General features: G+C 40.6%; 1 protein-coding gene across 4 annotated transcripts in view; it reads right to left on the minus strand.

Moving 5' to 3' along the window:
- Positions 1–4,215: 4,215 nt before the first annotated feature.
- The window catches only part of RNF13 (ring finger protein 13), a 105,193-nt gene continuing 87,829 nt past the window's right edge, over positions 4,216–21,579 (minus strand). For 2 of the 4 annotated variants that reach the window (XM_073359709.1, XM_073359707.1), the window contains 2 exons: positions 8,459–8,539; positions 4,217–5,706 (listed from right to left, as the gene is read on the minus strand). In XM_073359709.1, the coding sequence (XP_073215810.1) occupies positions 5,342–5,706; positions 8,459–8,539 (446 nt within the window). In that variant the 3' untranslated portion in view covers positions 4,217–5,341. Of the gene's footprint in view, positions 5,707–8,458; positions 8,540–21,579 lie in introns of all 4 variants that reach the window. The other 2 variants (XM_073359710.1, XM_073359708.1) reach the window with 2 other exon arrangements.

Below are 21,579 nucleotides of genomic sequence, written 5' to 3' on the forward strand. Positions count from 1 at the left end.
CTCTAAATGGACAACCTATCCTAAATTCTCAATTACTTAGGGACAATTTTCACTCATTGATATATTTTGCTTTCCGCCACCAACTCTCTGTTTAGCTTTTTTCATGAGTAATGTACCCGAATGCACGGAGGCTAAATATCTAAACTGTATTCTGAAATTCATTCACCTAAATTTGGGTTATTGCTGATTATGCACTATATGTATCTTATGACTTTAAAAACAAACTTTGTATTTGCGGATAATCTCAGCACTATGCCCAGATGTACAGACAATCTTTCCTCAATCTATGTATTATATAATCTTTTTTAACATTGGCTTTAATAAAATGTTTAAATCCAGGCATTGGCTGGCAAAGAGGCTTAAGCTCCCACCTACACTACAGCCTTTTCTTAGAGCTCCAGTTAGGCCAGGGGGGTCAGCAGAGCTGCCATTGGATTCTCCCATTTAACAGACCAGACTGCCGCCATGCAAAGCTGAAGGCTGAATCCTGCGTTGGGGACATGGCACAGTCTCATGAGCACAGAGGGACAGAACATTGGGGCTACCCTGTTTATCCATATCCCTAACATGGCAGAGATTCTAGCAAAGAGGTGGCGCCTTACTTTACAAGCAGAGTTGCTTTAGCTCTGTAAGCAAGGGTACACTGGAGGGGAAAGTAAGGGAATGTTTCTGCTGAGACATTTCACACACTGAATTAAGCTAACAACCAGATCAGTTCTGCACAGCCTCACATAACCCTTCCCACATCTCATCCAGTGTTTGCTCAATGCATGGGTCACAGGGCTTTTCTAGATCTTTCACCAGATGATCTACTCCTACACCATTGTCTTGGCTTCCATTAGGAGGGGTGAGAGCTCAGCAAGGTGTGGTGGGAGTAGTCATTTGCCTTCCAATGGCAGAGGATTGTCTTCCTGCAGCTTATAAATTAGAATTTAAAAGGATGCATTCTCATGGACAAAGACTCTTGCAGGAGGAGCAGAGATAAAGAGGAAACAGGCTCACTTTTTTGTTATTGTTGTTTGTTTGTGGGAGGGTGGGGACAGGGCAGGGGAGCAGCTTTTATAACCTTCATGCTGTAAGTGTTGTAGGAGTTATGGGAACGAACACCCAAGTTCACGAGAACTCAGCGGACAGTTATGAACACACTATGCTCTGCAGTCTAAGGGCCTAACTATCTTAAGGATGTTTGCCCTAATGTTGTAACTACATAAGTGTGTAAACCTCTAACTAAAGTGCATCAGTTTAAAGCAGACCTTTAACCCATTAAACTGCTGTAGGAAAGGATCTCAAGTCTATATTTCTAGTGGAAATGGAGAGTCCTCACTAAGCGTCTGATTGTATCAGTCTTGCTGGCCACAGCTCAGAGGGACCAAGTCACCAGCAGGACCAACCCTGGAAATACCAGCTATTGCCAGTGACTGGAGGTTTCCAACAGTGCCAGTTTCTATGTAAGTTAGATTTAGGCTGCAAGTATGGCTAGGGCCGCACGAGCGATTAAGGGGAGACCTTAAGTATGGGGAATGCTCAGACAGAAAGGGGCTCTGTACCAGGAGCAAGGAACAAGCCAGGGCATGTTAGTCCCAGACCAGGATAATCAATCCATCCACCACTGCCCCACTGGAGCAGTAATGGGCCCAGGGTAAGAACCAACTAGATTAGAACAAAAAGGCAGAATCACCAGGTGAATTCCACCCTGCAGCCAGGAGGGCACATGGGACTCGCTCCTGGGGCAGCGTCCCGCTGGAGTGAAGCATACATCCAACAGCTGCTGCCGCCACCAATTCAAGTCCTGCAAGGCAGCAAACAGCCCCTCATGGGCATGGCCCACAGCCCGAGGTAGCCAGAATACCCCACCAGGGCTCCTAACCCCCACAGGGCCCAGAGGGGAGAGCAGGCAGCCCTTACCATGGCCCAGGACATACCCCCTGAACAGCTCCACATGGGTAGCCTCAAAAGTTAATCACTTTAAGGTAAAGCCATCAGGGATTGGTCCTGCCACCTCGCACAACTGCTGGCCCATCTGCAGTGAGTAGAAGGAGGAAGTGCCAGACCCCACAGAGGCTACCCCAGATGAAGGGTGGATTGACTGCTGGAAACCAGCAAACAGGAAGGAAGTGGCTCTGAGCCTATGGCTCCAAATCTTGCACTTGTTCCTGCAAGATCTTATGGGTACAAATTACATGCCAAATCCTATGAGACCTCAAGCTTACCCTATAAGTTCTGGGAGGACTGGAAATCTCATAGGACCTATCCCCTCCTGTCCTTTTGCTTTCTCCCATTCCAGGAGCCACCAAAACTAGGGTGACCAGATAGAAAGTGTGAAAAATCAGGACAGGGGGTGAGAGGTAATAGATGCCTATATAAGAAAAATTCCCAAATATCGGGACTGGCCCTATAAAATCGGGACATCTGGTCACCGTAACCGAAACAGACCCCTTGCTAGGCTTTTGTAAAGAGCTGTTTATACTTGCGCTACACAAATAGTTCTATTAATCTTCAGATAGTTGCAGAATGTGCCTACACTATCTTGTGCTGAAACAGCTGCAAATGCTTTCGAATGTATGAACTTTACATTTACTTTACCACATTAACTTCAAGAATGACTTATGACTTCATGAAGGCTGACATGCTTTTTTAAACAAGTAGTCAAAATATAGCTATATCTTAAACCATTAACTTCTATTTTTTGAGGGCAACTGGAGCTGGCTTTGGATTTGATAGGCATAATTTAAACAAATGCTCATCAAAGATGGGAGCCAGCTGTACATGGTAGTATAAACAGAGTGGTAGAATTGTTTTGCTTCATGTATATCACATTTCAAAACTTTGAAGACAACTCTATACTTTTCCTTTGCTGTAGGCTTGGATTGCTCTTACTTCTGAAGGGAGGAGGATCTATCAGTGAATGGGTATATCTACACTGGAGTTAACATTGGTCCTTACATGAGTTTAAGACAAAATTTCACTACCTTCCATCCAAAAAATATCCCTTTGCTCACATTTGGAGGTTCTATAAGCCTGGTCTAACTGGTGGGTGACTAGGACTCTGGTAGGTCATGGCCAGTGGTTACAACAGGAGTTGGCTGCCAGAGTCAAGGGTCAGAGCCAAAATTCAGGACTTGGCGCAAGGCAAGGCAAGGCAAGGCAAGGCAGGAACAGGGCTGGGAACAACCAGCTACTATGCAACTGTAGTTAATTGCTTTGAGCAGCCAACTGAACTGCTGCTGAGCTAAGGAACCAGTGTGGTGACTCTTCCAACCAATCAGGTGGGGTAGCCAATCAGGCAGCCTACTACACGCCAGCTGTTTGAGGCAAGAGTTTGTTAAGCTCTTTTAAATTTTTTGCATGGAAAAAAGACAGTTGATTTTAAATTATATTTTTCCTGAACCTCTGTCTTCAAACGAGGCGTGTGCCTGGACTTTACTGAAGAATAACTGCACGGCTTACTTTGAAAGTGAAAATAACATTTACACTTAAAAATTGCATCTGGGTGAGTGCATGGTGATGATATACAGGATAAGCCTTACATTCTGCTTGACCTCACCAGGGATGCCTAGGGGTGTGAGGGACTGAGAGACACCATTGTTCATCTACAACTCCTCCCAAGCCCCCACAACCTGTTAAGTCTGACTTCCTCCAGTAGTGTGCAGTAACCTTCCCTAACTGCTAATACACCTCTCCAGCAGAAATGACTTCCTTTTCCAGGTGGTAGGCAAGGGAGGAGTGACTGCACTGTGCATCAAAGCTGTGAAAGCAGTGGGGCCTCACCAGGAATCTCTTCAATCCAGGCTTTGGGTATTTGGTTACCAATTCACAAATATAGACTCTGCTGGCTTTAAGGGGCCAGCCTGGGGAGTAGGAGTGATTAATGGCATAGGCTTTCTTTTCTCCATCTTTTATTTTTCCTGAAAATTACACGCCAAAAATCTACGTTGGTGCAGCTTTAAGATCACAAATTTAAACAAGGGAGTGATACAAAAGTTAAAGTTCTCTATGAAACATTATCACACTTACAGTGCACATAATGTTGATCACTATACTGTTTTTTGTATCCTGTGCTATACCTTTGGTGCAATGTAGGTGAGTTAATGTTATGGGAACCCTAACATTTGCGTTTCCTGGTTCTTTTTAAGTACATAACCTTACCATCATTCTTTGGCCTTAATTATATTATAAATAAAAGGCAGCATGTATGCAATGTGACAGTTTAATAAATTCCTGCTAGTACTTAAAGTGGAAAACATGTTTATTAACATTCTTTCAAATCCCCCTTATACAAGGCCATATAAAAAATCTTTGCATTTTGATTATACACAGTTATAATGACATTATATATAATTTAGGTTTTCATGATACACTGGTAAGTACAGAGTTCTGTTAAATATTTATAACCACTCATTTTAAAATCAAATACTTGAAAAAACAATTTATCTATGTACATAGGTTAGCAGACTAATGCAGCATAAAATGCTCCTTATTTAGAGGTATATGATGTGAGGATCAATAGAACAGTTACTACAATTCAGTATTTCTATATACAGCTTTGCTTGCCTTGCTGTTTTGGTCACTCCCAGCCCCTGCATTATTGTTATAGGAAATTAGTTTAGCTGCTATCAGCAAATGGGGCCGATTAATAAGATGTTCATTATGAATCTTTTTGTGTGAGCTATTTTAAACCTAACTGATTCTGAAATTTCCTTCACAACCTTAAACTGCTCTTGCAAGCTCAACAGGATTACTTGGAAAAGTAGCAGAATCACTGCTGTCAAGATTAAAGCATCAGTTTCCCTGCTTTTTGATCTGCTTGCTAAAAGAATACTGAACAGTTCTACCTCTTTCTTTCAGTAGTGGTGGCAGTTTTGGGAAAACCCCAGAGACACAGGAACCATATACATTTTTGATTAGGTTGGAGGGGTAGCGCTTACCATATGTTTAATAAATATTGCTATCAGTATAAGCCAATGTTGCCTACAAGCTGTAATCGGGGAAAAAAATCTACTTTCTTGGCTATATCCCATTTCAACAAGATACTGACATTTAAAGTAGAGTCTCTGGTTTACTGTGATATCCCTACTGATGGAGACTCCTGGCATTATTCATTAGTATTGTGAAGTCCAGTTAAACTGTTCATTTTGAAAAGATAAATATGTGAATGAATAACTGAACCAAAAAAATCTGTCTGTAATATGATCAAACCATAGAACACTACATGAAGAGCTGCATCTATTGAAGTAACCAAAGAGGCCACCAAATAGAATGTATTCCCTATATAAGTGTATGTAAAGTATAGCTTTATGAACAGTTTTGTTCTTATGAGATTGATCACTAGCAGTCTTGAAGCTCAAACTGTATTTGCCACCCTATGATCCCTTTCATCATTGGGCTGTAGTTGAACCACTACACTCTCTTCATTCACTCCATCCTCTGCATCACTACTATCAATATCCTCATTGTCGTCTTCCTCATATTCTGAAGATTCAGTCACGTTTTGATGGGAATGAGACTCTGATAAAGCCCCAAATGACTGAGTGCTAACTGAAGCTAATGGTCGAAGCAAAGGGGTGTTTTCAGAGACTTCATTCTCTTCTTGACTGCTGTCTGTTTCAGAGTCTGAATCCCCTTGAGAAGGGACCACTTTCTGCTTACACACAGGGCATGTTTTCTTGGTTTTAGTCAGCCATGGGTCCACACACTTGCAATGATATGCTGTCAGGAAACAAAACAGGTATGTCAGTTGCTAAGTAAAAATGACAGTCTGAGGTTACTCTTGTTAAGTTATAATTTTGTGTTACAGTTTTGTGTTAAATAATGCTGATTTTAAAAGACCTTGTGATTGGGTGTCAACCCCACACAATGCCTGACTGGGAAAAACGGGCCACTTAACTTTATAGGCTGCACCTGGAGGAGAGGCAGGGACTAATAAAGATTAACTGATGATGAAAGCCAGCTGGCTGGGGCAGGCTGAGCTTTTATAAAGGCAGGAAGGGGCTGTTGGGAGGAGCTCTGCAGTCCCTCCCTAGAGAGAAGGGAAGGTGGCTGTGGCTAGGTACAAGGTGGAAGTGATCTAGGGGGAGAGTAGGCCATGGGATCCTGCCTTGGATTATAGACTCTGGCAAGAACTCCAGAAGGAGTGAAGTAGCCACAGGGAACAGAGGAAGCTCCAGTGGTGATGCAGAGGTGGGCTAGGAGATAAGGAAGGAAGGCAGGCAGGCAGAAAAGAGCCCAGAGAAACAGCAAGAGGGTCAGAGCTTAAGCAGACTGTGGTTGCTGGCCAGAGTGTATGTGGGCTGGAACCTAGAATAGTGGGTAGTCCAGGTTCCCTTACCAGCCATTGGAAAAGCAGTACAAACTGGGTAGTGGATCAAAAGATTGCCTGAGGCAGTTTGTCCAGTGGGACTTTGATATCCTGGAAGGGGAGAATATAATGATCTAGCTCAGGAGTTCTCAAAGCTCAGGGGGTCACGAACTGTCAGCCTCCATCCCAAACTCCGCTTTGCCTCCAGCATTTAGAATGGTGCGTTATATATAAAAGTGGGTTTTTAATTTATGGGGGGGGTGTGCACTCAGAGGCTTGCTATGTGAAAGGGGTCACCAGTACAAAAGTTTCAGAACCACTCATCTAGCTGTGGGGAGCAACTGAGTCCAGATAGAGACCACAGGGCGAGAAAGCAAAGGAGAGGACACCTGACTGCTCAAGAGCCAATCCCCAGATGAGCCCCAAGGCGGTGCCACTTGCGGTGAGTGAAACTCTTCAGACCCTCTTCAGAGAACGTTGGTTACTATAAACCAGTTGGGATATGGGTCATGTCTACCTTTGGACAACACCTAGCACAGTGGGGTCCTGATCCTAACAGGAGCCTCTGAACACTAGTATAATACAAATAATAATAACCATTGTTGGACCCTATGGGCAGGGAGAGTATCCACTTCCCTCAAGTGAATAATCATTTGACCTTTACTCAAGAAGTTTCTGATACTGGAAATCTTTTTTTCCTGAGAAGGTTGTGGCAAGGCTATTTTCACTGGAGTCTACTGGAGTCCTCAAATCTCCTTGATCTTAGTCTGGTATTCGGGCTAGATTTGGTACAGCAACTGTACTGATCTCAATGGCCTTATCTAAACTGAGATAATGATTCACGTTTGAAAATGTCTTAATTAACATGATCTTCAACACAACCTAGCACAAAGTGTGGACCAGGACAGGTGTTAGCTGGTTAGGAACTCTACGGTTAACCATGACCAACTAATATTTTTAAACATGGTGTATCCCTTTCTATACTATGTATAAAGTCATGTTTAACATATAGTAATTAACATGTTTTCCTAGGACAAGTGTTCATGATGATTTCTACATCTGTCAGTAACATTTGACAGTAAGATTTGGTTAACTTTGTGGCCCTCATCTAGGGTAGATGCCATGTTTCTGTTCTTTCTTTCTGAGAAGTCCCAGTCATTTGTCTGTCTGTCTGCCCTCAAGTTTCTTTTGTATGGAATTCTACAAAACCCTATTTAGTCACCCATTCTGTTCAGTGTGTATGTGAGGCCACTATGTGAGACAGTGAGATGGTTTGAGCTTGCACTGTCATCAGAGATCTCATTTTCATCTGACCTGATGGTACTCTTGCAGTGCCTGGTGAGGGTGTGACATTGAGAGCAGGCTGACTCTGGCTCAGTCCAGACAAGATGTGACTAGTGGACTGAAGGAAGGATCATAAGAGTATATAGTAGGGATGGTTCCTGACTCTTTTTTGTTAGCGGGTTTGTTCAACCTTTGTCCAAGATGTTAACAATTTGGGGGAGGTTTTGGGCCCCTGATTGCTCCTGGATTTCTAGTTGGTGTGGATAGCCAAAAATACCTATTTTTTACCTGTGTCTGGTTAGACTTTGCAATCCTTTCGATTGGATTGCACAACATGGCTGGCTCAGTTAGGCAGAACTGGTCACAGGGAACCTATTACACCTTACATATTGCAGCTCTCCAAGCAGAGAACTGGCTTCCAGGTGCAAATTGGTTTATATCCAGGCTACTCATCAGACACACTCTCCAGGTTGCTGTGGCAGTAGAGATCAGCTGAGCTAACAGTTCCCAGACATTTAAATCTAAGGACTGGTGGCAACATACTCTGGAATGCACTTTTCCACTGAACCGACACACAATTTGATCTTCAGGGCACCAATGTCAGGCCCATATTTTCTCCTGGGCATTTGACTGAAGGAAGGTGGACTCATTGGTTGAATGATTAGCTGTGTTCTCATTATGATTATCCTTCTCTTGTTACTGTTTAGAAGCCAAAATTGTCTGTTTTTAATCCCATTGTAGACTCTGTATGTAGACTCTGGGCCATATTAGAGAGGCTACCTTTATAAATCAGTAAATTCATTGCTGTTTTGGACACAAATATTTTCTTTAAATAACTCTTATAATTAAAATATTACAAACCAATATACAGCTGCTTACCATGAGAGCATGGAAGGATTCTGAGCTTGTCTCCATCCTCATATTCATCCAGACAAATGGCACATATATCATACTCATCTCCTGCAGCAGAAAATTGTGAATCAATACTACATTAAAAGCTGTATAACACGCTGTATAACCTTCAAACACATACAGATAAGTTCTTATGGATATTTTCTTTAATGTCCATAGGTCAACTCTGATCTTTTCTCATCCACAGCAATTTTTTTTGAAGTTGTATTGTCCCTTTCATTATACTTCTTATTTGAACTGTATGTTCATCTGCTCTCCCTTCAAGTGCAGGTTGATGATAAGGTGGCCATATTTCCACAAGTTTGTGTGAAATCCCTTTTCTATAATCTTATTTAAAAGTATTTAAAATATAAGTCTACATTATAATATAGATGTATCAACTGTCAGTGGAGTATGTTAATTAAAAAGACAGTAGATGAAGAACAAGCAGAAGAATATTCATATGCCCCATTTTAATTTGACAGACAAACTAGAATTTATTTTTTTGAGGCAGGAGGACTGGAGGAAATCAGAATAATCAACAAGGAGCTATCTCTTACCTAGTTGTAAGAGAACGCAAAAGCACACTACTACATAATGTAAATCTTGTTTGGGAGGTTTATATTATCGGTATGCTGCCCAGTATATAAACAATTTTCAACTGTCATATTCCTTTTACCACATGTTTTTGTTAAGAATTTGACTTGCTGCAGGAGGGTCTCTGCTTTGGTCTAGAGAATCATAGGGTGTCTTGCATGTATGCCAGCAGACCTGGGCCCAACGTAGGCCGTGGTCATGCTCTCAGATGCGAGGATGATGCAGACCAGCTGTAGTGCTAAAGCTGCAGACCTTTAACACAAGTGTGCTCTTGCCTCAATGAATATTTAGATTCACATATTCTGATGTTTGTTTTTCTATATACCTGCTGTGTATCCCTTCTAAACTTACCCAGAAACTTCTTGCTTACAGGGTCACCAGAAAGTGAGAACAGGCATTCGCATGGCTCTTTTGTAGCCGGCATCACAAGTTATTTATGTGCCAGATGCGCTAAAGATTCCTATGTCCCTTCATGCTTCAACCACCATTCCAGAGGACATGTGTCCATGCTGACGACTGGTTCTACTCGAGAACAATCCAAAGCAGTGTGAACCGATGCATGTTCACTTTTGTCAGTTGAGTTGATGCCACCAGCAGAAGGTGGATTTTTCTTTTTTGGTGGTTCGGGTTCTGTAGTTTCCGAGCTGGACTGTTGCTCTTTTAAGACATCTGAAAGCATGCGCCACACCTCATACCCCTCAGATTTTGGAAGGCACTTAAGATTCTTAAACCTTGGGCCAAATGCTGTAGCAATCTTTAGAAATCTCACATTGGTACCTTCTTTGCGTTTTGTCACATCTGCAGTGAAAGTGTTCTTAAAATGAACAACATGTGCTGGGTCATCATCCGAGACTGCTATAACATGAAATATATGGCAGAACGTGGGTAAAACAGAGGAGGAGGCATACAATTCTCCCCCCAGGCGTTCAGTCACAAATTTAATTAACGCATTATTTTTTTAACGAGCAGCATCGGCATGGAAGAATGTCCTCTGGAATGGTGGCTGAAACATGAATGGCCATATGAATGTTTAGCGCACCTGGCATGTAAATATCTTGCAATGCCAACTACAAAAGTGCCATGCAAACTCCTGTTCTCACTTTCTGGAGATGCTGTAAATAAGTGGGCAGCATTATCTCCCATAAATATAAACTTTTTTGTCTTAACGATTGCTGAACAAGTAGGACTAAGTGGACTTGTAGGCTCTAAAGTTGTACATTGTTTTGTTTTTGAGTGCAGTTATGTGACAAAACTATATTTGTAAGTTGCCCTTTCACGATAAAGAGATTAATTGAAAAATACTTTTCTTTTATTACAGATATTTGCACTGTAAAAATGAGTGAGTTACACTGTATTCTGTGTTGTAATTGAAATGAATATATTTGAAAATGTAGAAAAAAATCCAAAAATACTAAATTTCAATTGGTATTCTACTCCTTAGCAGTGTGATTAAAACTGATTAATTGTGATTGATTTTTTTTGAGTTAAGCGTGATTGACAGCCCTATCAGAAATATCTTGTGTCAATGTACAGAGAATGTTGTGTCTATAGTGGTATTACTAGCTTTTGACACCTTAAACCTCTGACTTTTAGTCCCTTCCCTTAACCATAGGGTAATCCTCCCACCAAAAAAATTTCTATCTTTTCTTTTTCTCTATCTTTTTGAGCATTCTTGTTGAGGTGTTTCACAAACACATTATTCCTTATTGCCATTCCTTATACCCTCTCTCTGGTCTATATTTAAGACTATCTGAATATTTTTGCCTTTCCCACAACTGTTCATAAACTACTCTGCTTTCTGTGAAAGGGTTGTTTCCTTGCCCTCTTCCTGATCCTTCCATTGCAACAACAGAGATACTATCAAGCTGAGTAAAAGCTGAGAAGCTGCTTCTCAAAAAAGTTCTCCAGATGGACCAGTCATATCCCAACAGACTTCTAAGCAATAACTCACTTTCACACAAAATGAGAATGTGTATGGGAATTAAGCTGCACCTGTGGTGGTAAAAAATGTAAGTGAAACTGATAATAAACAGTAGCTGGAGACACAACTCAGCAAACTCACAACCCCACAACTCAGCAAAGCTTTTCAGTTTAGGCCTTCTCTATTACATGGCTGTGAGAGACAATCTAGAGAATCTAGTCAAGCTTTTAAAGGAAGTTGTATCAAGAGAAAAATTTAGTCTAGGTGAAAAAGGCACGGGGAAGTCTGACATGTAACGGGAAGCTGTAGGGGATAGACACCATCTAAAGCACTGGCTCTCAACCTTTCCAGACTCTTTTCAGAGTAACAGCCGTGTTAGTCTGTATTCGCAAAAAGAAAAGGAGTACTTGTGGCACCTTAGAGACTAACCAATTTATTTGAGCATAAGCTTTCGTGAGCTACAGCTCACTTCATCGGATGCATACTGTGGAAAGTTTAGAAGATATTATATACACACAAAGCATGAAACAATACCTCCTCCCACCCCACTCTCCTGCTGGTAATAGCTTATCTAAAGTGATCACTCTCCTTCCAACGTGTATGATGATCAAGTTGGGCCATTTCCAGCACAAATCCAGGTTATGGCCCAACTTGATTATCATACACGTTGGAAGGAGAGTGATCACTTTAGATAAGCTATTACCAGCAGGAGAGTGGGGTGGGAGGAGGTATTTTTTCATGCTTTGTGTGTATATAATATCTTCTAAACTTTCCACAGTATGCATCCGATGAAGTGAGCTGTACCTCACGAAAGCTTATGCTCAAATAAATTGGTTAGTCTCTAAGGTGCCACAAGTACTCCTTTTCTTTTTCCAGACTCTGTCCCTTTCAGGAGTCCTATCTCTTTTTCATGTGTACCCCCAAGTTACACCTCACTTAAACTACTTTCTTATAAAATCAGACCTAAAAAGACACGTGTCACAGCACACTATTACTGAAAAATTGCTGACCCTGTCATTTTTACCATATAATGATAAAATAAATCAATTGGAGTATAAATATTGTATTTACATTTCCGGTGTACTGTATGTAGAGCAGTATAAACAAGTCATGGTATGAAATTTTAGTTTGTACTGACTTTGCTAGTGCTTTTTATGTAGCCTGTTGTAAAACTAGGCAAATATCTAGATGAGTTGATGTACCCCCTGGGAGACCTCTGTGTACCTCTGTGTTCCCCTGGTTGAGAATCACTGATCTGAAGTAAGCTGTGCCAGCTTTGCATCACTCTAGTAATGATGAGTATCCATAAACTCATCTTAACTACCTAGTTATGGAGTGGTACAAAGCAACCAGCACATACACGTAATATGGGCCCTTTGTGTTTGAAATCAAAGCAAGTATAATGTAAAAATGTCTTGGAGACCATAACTAAATGATAGGGCATTACAGAGAGGGTTCTGAGAATTGTGCATAAGAAATTGCTTGCCAGGGTGCCCCTGAACACAATGCCAGGCTACAGAAAAAAGAACACTAGATTCAGAAGAGATTTGGATCCAATTTTCACAGTGAAAATATGGATAAGATCTATGCTCCGTGTATGTTTTGCCCATTTATGAAACGGGGTAAGTTGGTGGGAAAACTGAGCTGTGAGAACATGACAGTAGCTGAGCTTTGCGGGGAAAGCATTAGAAATCTGTCAAATACTCAGTGAGACAGAAGCATTAAAACTGTCATTTCAAATTGTAAGTATTCTAAGCCTTCTAAGGAACTTTTTTTTAAATTTTTTGGGGGGGGAGGGAAGGAGGGAAGGGGAGGTAGTGAGAGGCAAAGGGAGAACAAAGGCTCACAGGCATCTTGGTTAACCATGTCCTCCTTTTCTGTTTAGATGACCCAGACTAGAAATGTAATAAACTGATTTGATTGTTATATCTTTTAGCTGTATTAAATATACTGGTCAGGTGGCTTTTTAAGATTTGGGTTTTTTAAATTGCAGATTGTTACAGTTTTTGTTTTGCTCAATGCACATTGTTGGCAATAACGCACCTTTTGTTAGTCTTTCTAAAAAAGAAAATGAAGCACTTAGTATATTTCCAACTTTTTTTATCTGCTTAGTTATTTTTCTATAACACCTTTTCCCAATTACTCTGTGCAGTCTTGTAACACACAGAGCATAACTCCTATTTAAATACCTTCCAGCTGATTCATAAAAGTAAGAAGCTTGGGAAAGTAGGGTAGCAATTTGATGCCATCCACATATTTACACAGAAATGAACTTGGTTTCAGCTTCCAACTTAGGGCTTAGCTTATACTTCACATTACCAAATAAGGATAGTCTAATTATTCCTCTTTTCTGCCCTGATGATTTAGGATTACTGCATACTCTTTTTAGGATGTTAACTAATATGAACTAAGAACTGAGCCACCTCATTAACAATAGGTCTAGTTTAATTAATCAGTCTACTGTTTCACCTGACTTTTATCAAGAAGCTTTTACACATTTCTCATTTTTTCCAATATTGAAATCTCTCACCTTGCAGTAAGAAAACAATCATTTCAGAAAAAAGAAAAGGAGGACTTGTAGCACCTTAGAGACTAACAAATTTATTTGAGCATAAGCTTTCGTGAGCTACATGCATCCGATGAAGTGAGCTGTAGCTCACGAAAGCTTATGCTCAAATAAATTTGTTAGTCTCTAAGGTGCTACAAGTCCTCCTTTTCTTTTTTCAGATAGACTACCACGGCTGCTACTCTGAAACCAGAGAGATACTTGTTCAGGTTATTAAAATAATAAATGTGGGAGGAGAAATGTACAGTGTTCTTTACAAACACATAGTAAGGAGCATTCTCCACGGTAGTGCTTTCAATATAAAATAAATTCAGGAAAATAGATAATACATTACACTTCAACAGCATCTATGAAAGGAGCTTAAAGTGCTTTGTAAAAACTCACAACATCTGGATGAGACAACATAATACTCCTTCTACAGAGGGAGAAAGTGAGATAAAGATGGGCTAGGACTTGAACAAGATCACTGGTGAATAAGTGGCAGAACTGAGAAAACACCACACTCTTGACTCTTAGCCTCCTGACTTAACCATGCTCCCAGTTCACTTGTCTGTATTTCTGAAAACACATATCTACAGCACTTCAATACTTTAAAAGCATCATTCACACAACGAAAGCTGTAAGTATATTAGTAATAAGTGATAATAGTTAAGAAACGTGCTGTACTCTAGTGAGGTCCTTTACAGGACTCTCACCAATATTTAAGCAATACTTCAGTATTCTGGGGAGAAAAAACCCTACTTCTGTGTACTCCTGTGTCTCAAGACCTGATTCTGCAACCCGCATGCTCATAGTGATGCCAAGGAATGCAGTACCAGCCATACCACTTTATCAAAATATGGATTATACTTTACTCATCTCAAATTTTATACTGACTAAGATGAAAAGTAGATTACATTGATGTTGTGTGTTTGGTATCTGCTATATGTATTTTCCAGCTACAGGGAAAACGGCAAAAAGTATAAAAGCAATGAGTCTTTCTGAATTCAGCATTGCATGTAAGATGAGAAGCCCAAGTATATGTTGTATTAAGATGGGGAGACATTGGTGGCTGGTGGATAAACTGAATTTTGCTATGTGTGGGGTTAAGATTTATGCTGTAAATCATTCAATAGCCTTCTAACGTTTACCCTAGTGCAGTAGGTTCTTCTGTTATATTTCACAGTTGGTGGGGGAAAAAAATCAATCTATTGCTTGACTTCTGCATTACGACAGACACTACCAAATAAAACAAACCAACACCAGCCTAAACACTTTGCACAACAAAGCAAATTGGAAAAACTGGTTTGTTAAATATCAGCAGAGTAATAGCCATTGCGTTGGGATGGAAAAGGGTGAGGAGATGGAAGTTAAGATGAGTGAAATGTTACATAATAGACCATCAGAAAGAGTGTGTGCTGCGAATGTCTGCAGTGTGTTTGTGTCACCACTATTAATTCAAGGAGAAATCTATTGTATAACCTATTAATTACACATTTTGGCAGCAGGTATGGCAATCTTAGTACACGCTGCTGCTAGTACTGTGTGATATTTATAAGGTGCTTCATATTTTAAAAGCTCTGCCCCAACATTAACTTTTTAATCCCCACAACAGCACTATGCAGTAGATAAGTATTATCATTCCCACTTTACAGATGGGGAAATGGGCGTGGGAGGGGAAAGGAGGCACAGGAGACTGGTGTGTTTTTGTGCTCTTCTTCCCCCGCACCGGCTACATAGTGAGTCAGTGACAGAGCGGGGATTAAAATTCAGGATTTCTTTGTTCATGGCCCAGTGTTCAGGCTAACCGAACACCAATGCTATAGTAAAATTCTTTGCTGCCTCATCCGCCTTCCAAGTGGTAAGTCCTAGAAACTTCAGTGGTGTTACAAGAAAATTCTGGAGTATGCTGCTCTTGAAGAATGCATTTCATTCCTCGGGGGAGGAATTCCTCCCCAACCCCAAATATGGTGATCAGTTAGACCTTGAGCATGGCGAGATGTACCAGCCAGACACCTGGGAAAGAATTCACTGTAGTTACTCAAAGCCTTCCCCCTCTAGTGTCCAATCTCTGGCTGCTGGAGATATTTACTACTAGCAATCACATGTATGCCACTGTAGGCAATCTTGTCATTCCATCCCCTCCATAAATGTATTGAGCTCAGTCTTGAAACCAGTTTAGGTGTTTTGCCTCACTCCTCTCCTTGAAAGGCTGTTTCAGAACTTCACTTCTCTGATTAGAAACTGTCATCTAATTTCTTGATCCTATTACTCAGTTACAATGTATTTAGTGATCCCTTCTAATTACAGAATAGTTGCAAAGTTCAACACAGATATCTGGGATTTTAACTGACAGTGACAGATAGGCAAGACAATGCATTAAAATACTGGATCGTTTCCTCTTCTCAAAAAGATGCTCCTTGAGAATCCTGAAATATGGCTGCACATTGTTCTTGAAAATACGGATTTGCCTGGTGTGGTTCGTTGGAAAGTGAATGGAGTCCTTAATATACAGTACTCATTCAGAAAGCTGCCCAGTGCTCAACCATCATACCCACCTTTAGACTGGAAAAACATTAAGCTTTATCAGTGAGGATTGTACAAGAACCGCAAAATTTAGCGGACAAGCAATATCTGATTGAAACAACAAACGTTTCTCAAATGCCCTTTAAGGTCACACCACACCTCACCCCACCCCAGCCTTGGCTCATCTCTAACATCCACTTCCTCAGCTCCCACTCTTGAACAACTGAGTCTCTATGGTGGAAGTCCTGCAGCCAAGGTGAGCTCCTCCACTGCAAGGTTGGTCTCTCCTACTTCTTCAATTCTACCATTTCCTTAGCAAAACAACTCTGATTTCCCATCCTGATAGAATCCAAGCCCATAATCCCAGCTGCCAAATTGGACACCCTTAGGCAGCTTTGAAACTGTCTAAAATCTGAGCTAGACGATGGCACACATAACACAAGTCATATCGTGCTCCTCCATTCTTTTTTCCCATGGAGGGGATTAAAGAAGAAGGAAATCTGTTCCTTTGGCCTGAAATCTGTCCTAGGGAGGAAAGACTAGCTCAATATGCCTTCTTGCCCCTCCCTCCAATCTCATGAGCTCTGTGCTTCTGGAGCTTTTCTGTGTTTGGAGGTGGAGCATGATACTAGGAGAGCTCCTCTTCACATCACTATCCCCAAAACAAACCTGTCTGGATTTTATTGGACAAACTGCATTATTTACATGGACTCTTTCACTTTTCTTTCAAACCCCACTGCGAAGGGGATCCATCCAGGTACAGGCAGGGGAGCAATAAGAGAAGATACTCAGGATGTACCAGTCTTTCAAAGGTGCCTTGGGGTTTGTGTGATCCCCTGTGGATCTCGGAAGATCTATGAATTAGTAGGAACATGTCCTGTTGGGTTCTTCTCAGATGGCCAAATTCCACCTCCCAGACCATACAGCACCTTGCCAACTCATACAGTTTAATTTTCCAGATGTTTTGCAGACATTCTCTTCCTCTACCCACTAAAAACAGCAAAAGACTACAAGGGATTTTAGAAATTATGAATAAAATATTTTACTTAAATGTGATGTGCAAAACCTCTTGTAAACGTGCAATAATCTTTTAACCTATGGAGATACATAAATACACGTTAAACAGTTAACTCATTCATCTATCTATAGAACTTCAATATTTCTGGTACTTATTAAGAATGCAAGATGCAGAAATAAAATCGCCATGATTCTGGCAGACTTTGTGTCGTCCCCCCCACCATGAGACCTGCACAGTACTGTGCAGCCAGGCAGATGGGCTAATAAAGAACTGAAATTAGATCAGTGATAATCCCATTTGAAGGAATAAATCAATTTATAAATTCCTAGTAAATAGCAGGCCTATAATTATTACTATGTAATAATGTAAATGACATGTCACTAATCACTTTCTCTTTTGCAGCCCTTCCTTTTGGAAGATTATAACTCATGAGGCACAATGGACTTGAGTATTTTTTGCAAAACTGAAATGTACAGGATGTTTTGATTTGTTCTTAGATTTCAACATGTGAACATATGGTGTCCACTCCCATCATCTACACTGACCTGAAAATAGTTACTTAGGCCTAGAGCCTCAAAGGTATTTAGGTGCCTGATTTTCATTAGGCTAGGCACGTAATTACTTTTGAGGATCTCAACCTTAGCCTAATACCCATACTCTTACAGTGTAGTACATATCACATTTTTTAAATGTAAAGATTCAGTCCAAATTTTCAAATCTAAGCACTAGTTAGTTCTTAAATCCATATCTAGATACTTAAATAAAAGTCCAACTTTCAAACGTGCTAAGCAAGCCACAGCTCTGAACATCTTGGCACTGATGTCTAAGTATGGATTTAAGCCAGTGGGTCTCAAACTTTTGTACTGGTGACCCCTTTGACATAGAAAGCCTCTGAGTGTGACCCCTCCTTATAAATTAAAAACACTTTTTATATATTTAACACCATTATAAATGCTGGCGGCAAAGTGGGGTTTGGGGTGAAGGCTGACAGCTTGTGACCCCCCATGTAAGAACCTTGTGACCCCTGAGGGGTTCTGACCCCCCAGTTTGAGAACCCTGATTTAGGCCCTAACATTAGGCACCCAAACTTGAAAATTTTGGCTTAATTCTTTTCTTTTCTCCCCACATAATTCATGTGCTTTGATCCCATCAAGGACAAGTTACATCTTTATTTTCCAATGTTAAAATATTTTGTTTTCTGTGTGATCATTTGAATACACCATTGTTCATTTGCTGTGCAAGATTTGAAATCTATTTGGTTTTGCCTTAAATTCCATGCTAGTGTAAACTGCATCTCCTTGCTAGCTTTTCTTTGTTACAATATAGCCCAATTCACATATTTTCTATTCTTCATACTGTTCAAATTTCCTTAGGGTCAAACAGCACAGTAGATAGTTGAATTTGTCCTGTATTTGATAGCTAATTTTTGGTACAAATTAAACAGCAAAAAATATGAAATCCCACTGATTGTGTGCCCAAGATTTTGCCCATTCTTATTTGAATAACATTTTTATAACTTGAGAAATCAGGACACAAACATTGTATTGAGAATCCTTAATTTAGTTAGCGAATCCTTACTTATGCTTTAGTTCTACATACCTCTGTTATGTGGGGTCAGTCAGAGAATAGGCATGTTAATAGGAAAGTGCCCAAAAGCCACCCCATACAAGGTGTCTTCCATTCCAGTTGCTAACCCTACTTACTAAGTAACTGTTGTAACTCTTTGGACACTGACAAAATATGTATCCCATTCTGTGTGTTTATCTGTCATGAATATTTATACAGTGGGCTTTGGATCATGGCTTGACTGAAGTCAAATTGGAAGATTCCTATTGACTTCAGTAGACTTTGGATCAGGCCCCATCTCAAGATAGCAAATCTGTGTGGTATCTTCTGTTTTATATTAACAGTTCTTTTTACAGATGGTAGAGTACCCTACCTCCACAGAGACCTATTTTGTCATGTAATCCTTTGCTTGCTATCCTATGTTATATCACAGAAGTGCACCTCATGTTACTAAAAGACGTTGGGCCTGATTTTCCTTTCATCCCAGTTTTACACTGATGTCAGGATATTCACTGAGCAGAATTACTCCTAATAACACTGGTGTAAGTATGAGAGCAGTCAGCCCCTATGTCATCCAGCATGCTCAAGAACCTGCTGGCACAGATTTAGAGAGAATTCAGTTAGGGAATGTTATGATTACTGTCCTGTTTTACAGCATTAAACTACCTATAATCATCTAAGTGCAGAGATTTACACAAAGCTTTTGGGCAACTAGAGTGTTAAAGCTAAGAGGAAAACAAGCATTCCTAACACCAAAATTACAATCTTCTGCAGTGTTCTTCAGTGTCCCATCCAAACAAGTGAGGCAAGACCTAAAAGGCTGACCCTTTACCATTAACAGGGCACAAAATGTGGTTATGGGTGCTAATGGATTTTGCATTAGTGCCTTGGAAAATTTTATCTTCAACAGGAAGCATCAATCAACCTAATTTGATTCCTGTAATGCCAAGTTGATGTATAACAAATATTGAGCTAAATTTGTCCTAGGTGTAACATCAAGGATGAATTTGGTCCAAGCTGTCTAGACATCAATATGTTCACAGCGATCACTTTTTATTTAAAGGAGCTTTGTAGAATAATAAGGCTGAAGTCTTACGATGACCTATTTTTCCCCCCCAATTTTAAGGGGGATCTATTTCTTTGTCTTGTCTGGTCTCTAAGAAATTATTACTGCTTACTAAGAATCATGAGGACCCTCCCTCCCAAAAAAAAAATTCATAGCAAGTCACTGATTTACCAGAGACCTTCCTGAAATTTTAGTATCAACAACTCAGCTAGATTATTGGAATGTTGCTTTGAAGCATATCCGCTAAAAGAAACCCAAACTAAGGGGAGACAGCATTGCATTTTCTTGCACACACCATACATTATATGCTTCACCTACCTCTACTAAGAATTACTATTTCCCACCAACCTAGTCTCAAACTGTCTTATTGCTCTCAAAATTATCACTTATTGCCTTCTCTGCCCTCTCGTATGTGGAGATGGGAGTGATGGGTAAAGGAATGATACAGTATGTGGACCTGGAGAATTAGTGTGTGCATGGAGTGGGAGAAGCTAAAGAGTAAGGGAAGAGTGTATTGACTGGATGATGAGAATGGAAGTAAGTCTGACTGTGGTGGTTAGGGGTGAGAATGGAGTCTGTTAGACCACAGATTGGAGACTGGGGCTGAAGCTCAGCGTAACCACTGATCAGACAGCTAAGGATAGATGGTCCCATTCAGTTGTGTGCAGATTTAAGACTTTTTGAGGGGAGGGTTTGAGAGTATAAAGAGTCTGAGGATAGGGGGATTAGACTATGGGTAGGGTTGTTTATGGGGGAGACAGAGAGGAAATCAGGACTAGGGATGACAAAGGGACCTAATGAGGAAGGACAGAGAAGGGAGGAGATATTAGAAGACTGAGTTTTACAAATGCTCAATGTCAGGATTTAACTAGCTTTTAGTGTTCACTAAACCCATCCAATTTTGAGTAAACAACGTCATCATCTCAGTGTAACAGAGGCTCATCTAGCTATTGATCTGGTCTTGAATTGCTGGTAATTTTACCCACATGTAATATCAGAATTAACAGTTCCACTTTGTTTAATACATTATTGATGTGAACTACCCCGTAACCACTCTTTCACTTCAACAAAGGCAACTTGATCAAATATTTATAACTTTTTCCCATTGTTTGTATATTTAAGCAATAATTTCAGAGACAGTGTTAAGTACAAATGGTTTAGAGTTGAAATACCCTAAAGCCCATTGCGTTGTAATTAAACAACGCGATCTACAACCACAAAAATGAAGGCTGCTGTTCACAAGCCCCCAGGAATAACAAACAACATGGAAAATCAGCTTTAAAACTTCCTTTCAATAGCCCAAGTATTGCCTCTTTGCTCAGAGTCAGTAGAAAAGAATTCAAAATGTCTGCATTGCATAGTCAAGGCTAAATTGTGCCCTGGTCCTATGAGGTTGCATGGGGCCATAAGGAGAAGTAAGATCCCAGCCCTTTGTGCAGCAGCCTAGGACCTTCCTGCATTGTGGCTCTGAGCGCAGGAGGGAAAGTAGGGGCTGCATGCTCAATACCACACCCCACAAGCAAATGGGGAGAGGCCAGACCTATGATCCATATATCAGCCAGCAGGACAGGGAATATGCTACACTCTCTTCTCCCTGGTGCAAGAGGAGAGCCTGGAGAAGTACTGTGCTTTTTCTGAGACACAATTTCTTCCTGGAGCTCCTGAGTTAACACAGATATGCACTACCCAATACTCAGGGCTGAGACTAGAGCCTCCATCCACCCTTGAGCACACATCTCATTTATCGCCAAGTCAGTAGTTGGGATTAGACAGAAGGAAGACAAGGACTACAAGGTATGCATACATCAAGGAGCTATACAACAATAATGCCAAACTGAAATTTTGATATTAATAAGAATTAAATGGTAAG

The sequence above is a fragment of the Lepidochelys kempii genome, chromosome 9, assembly GCF_965140265.1.
Source record: "Lepidochelys kempii isolate rLepKem1 chromosome 9, rLepKem1.hap2, whole genome shotgun sequence".
Taxonomy (NCBI): Eukaryota; Metazoa; Chordata; order Testudines; family Cheloniidae; genus Lepidochelys; species Lepidochelys kempii.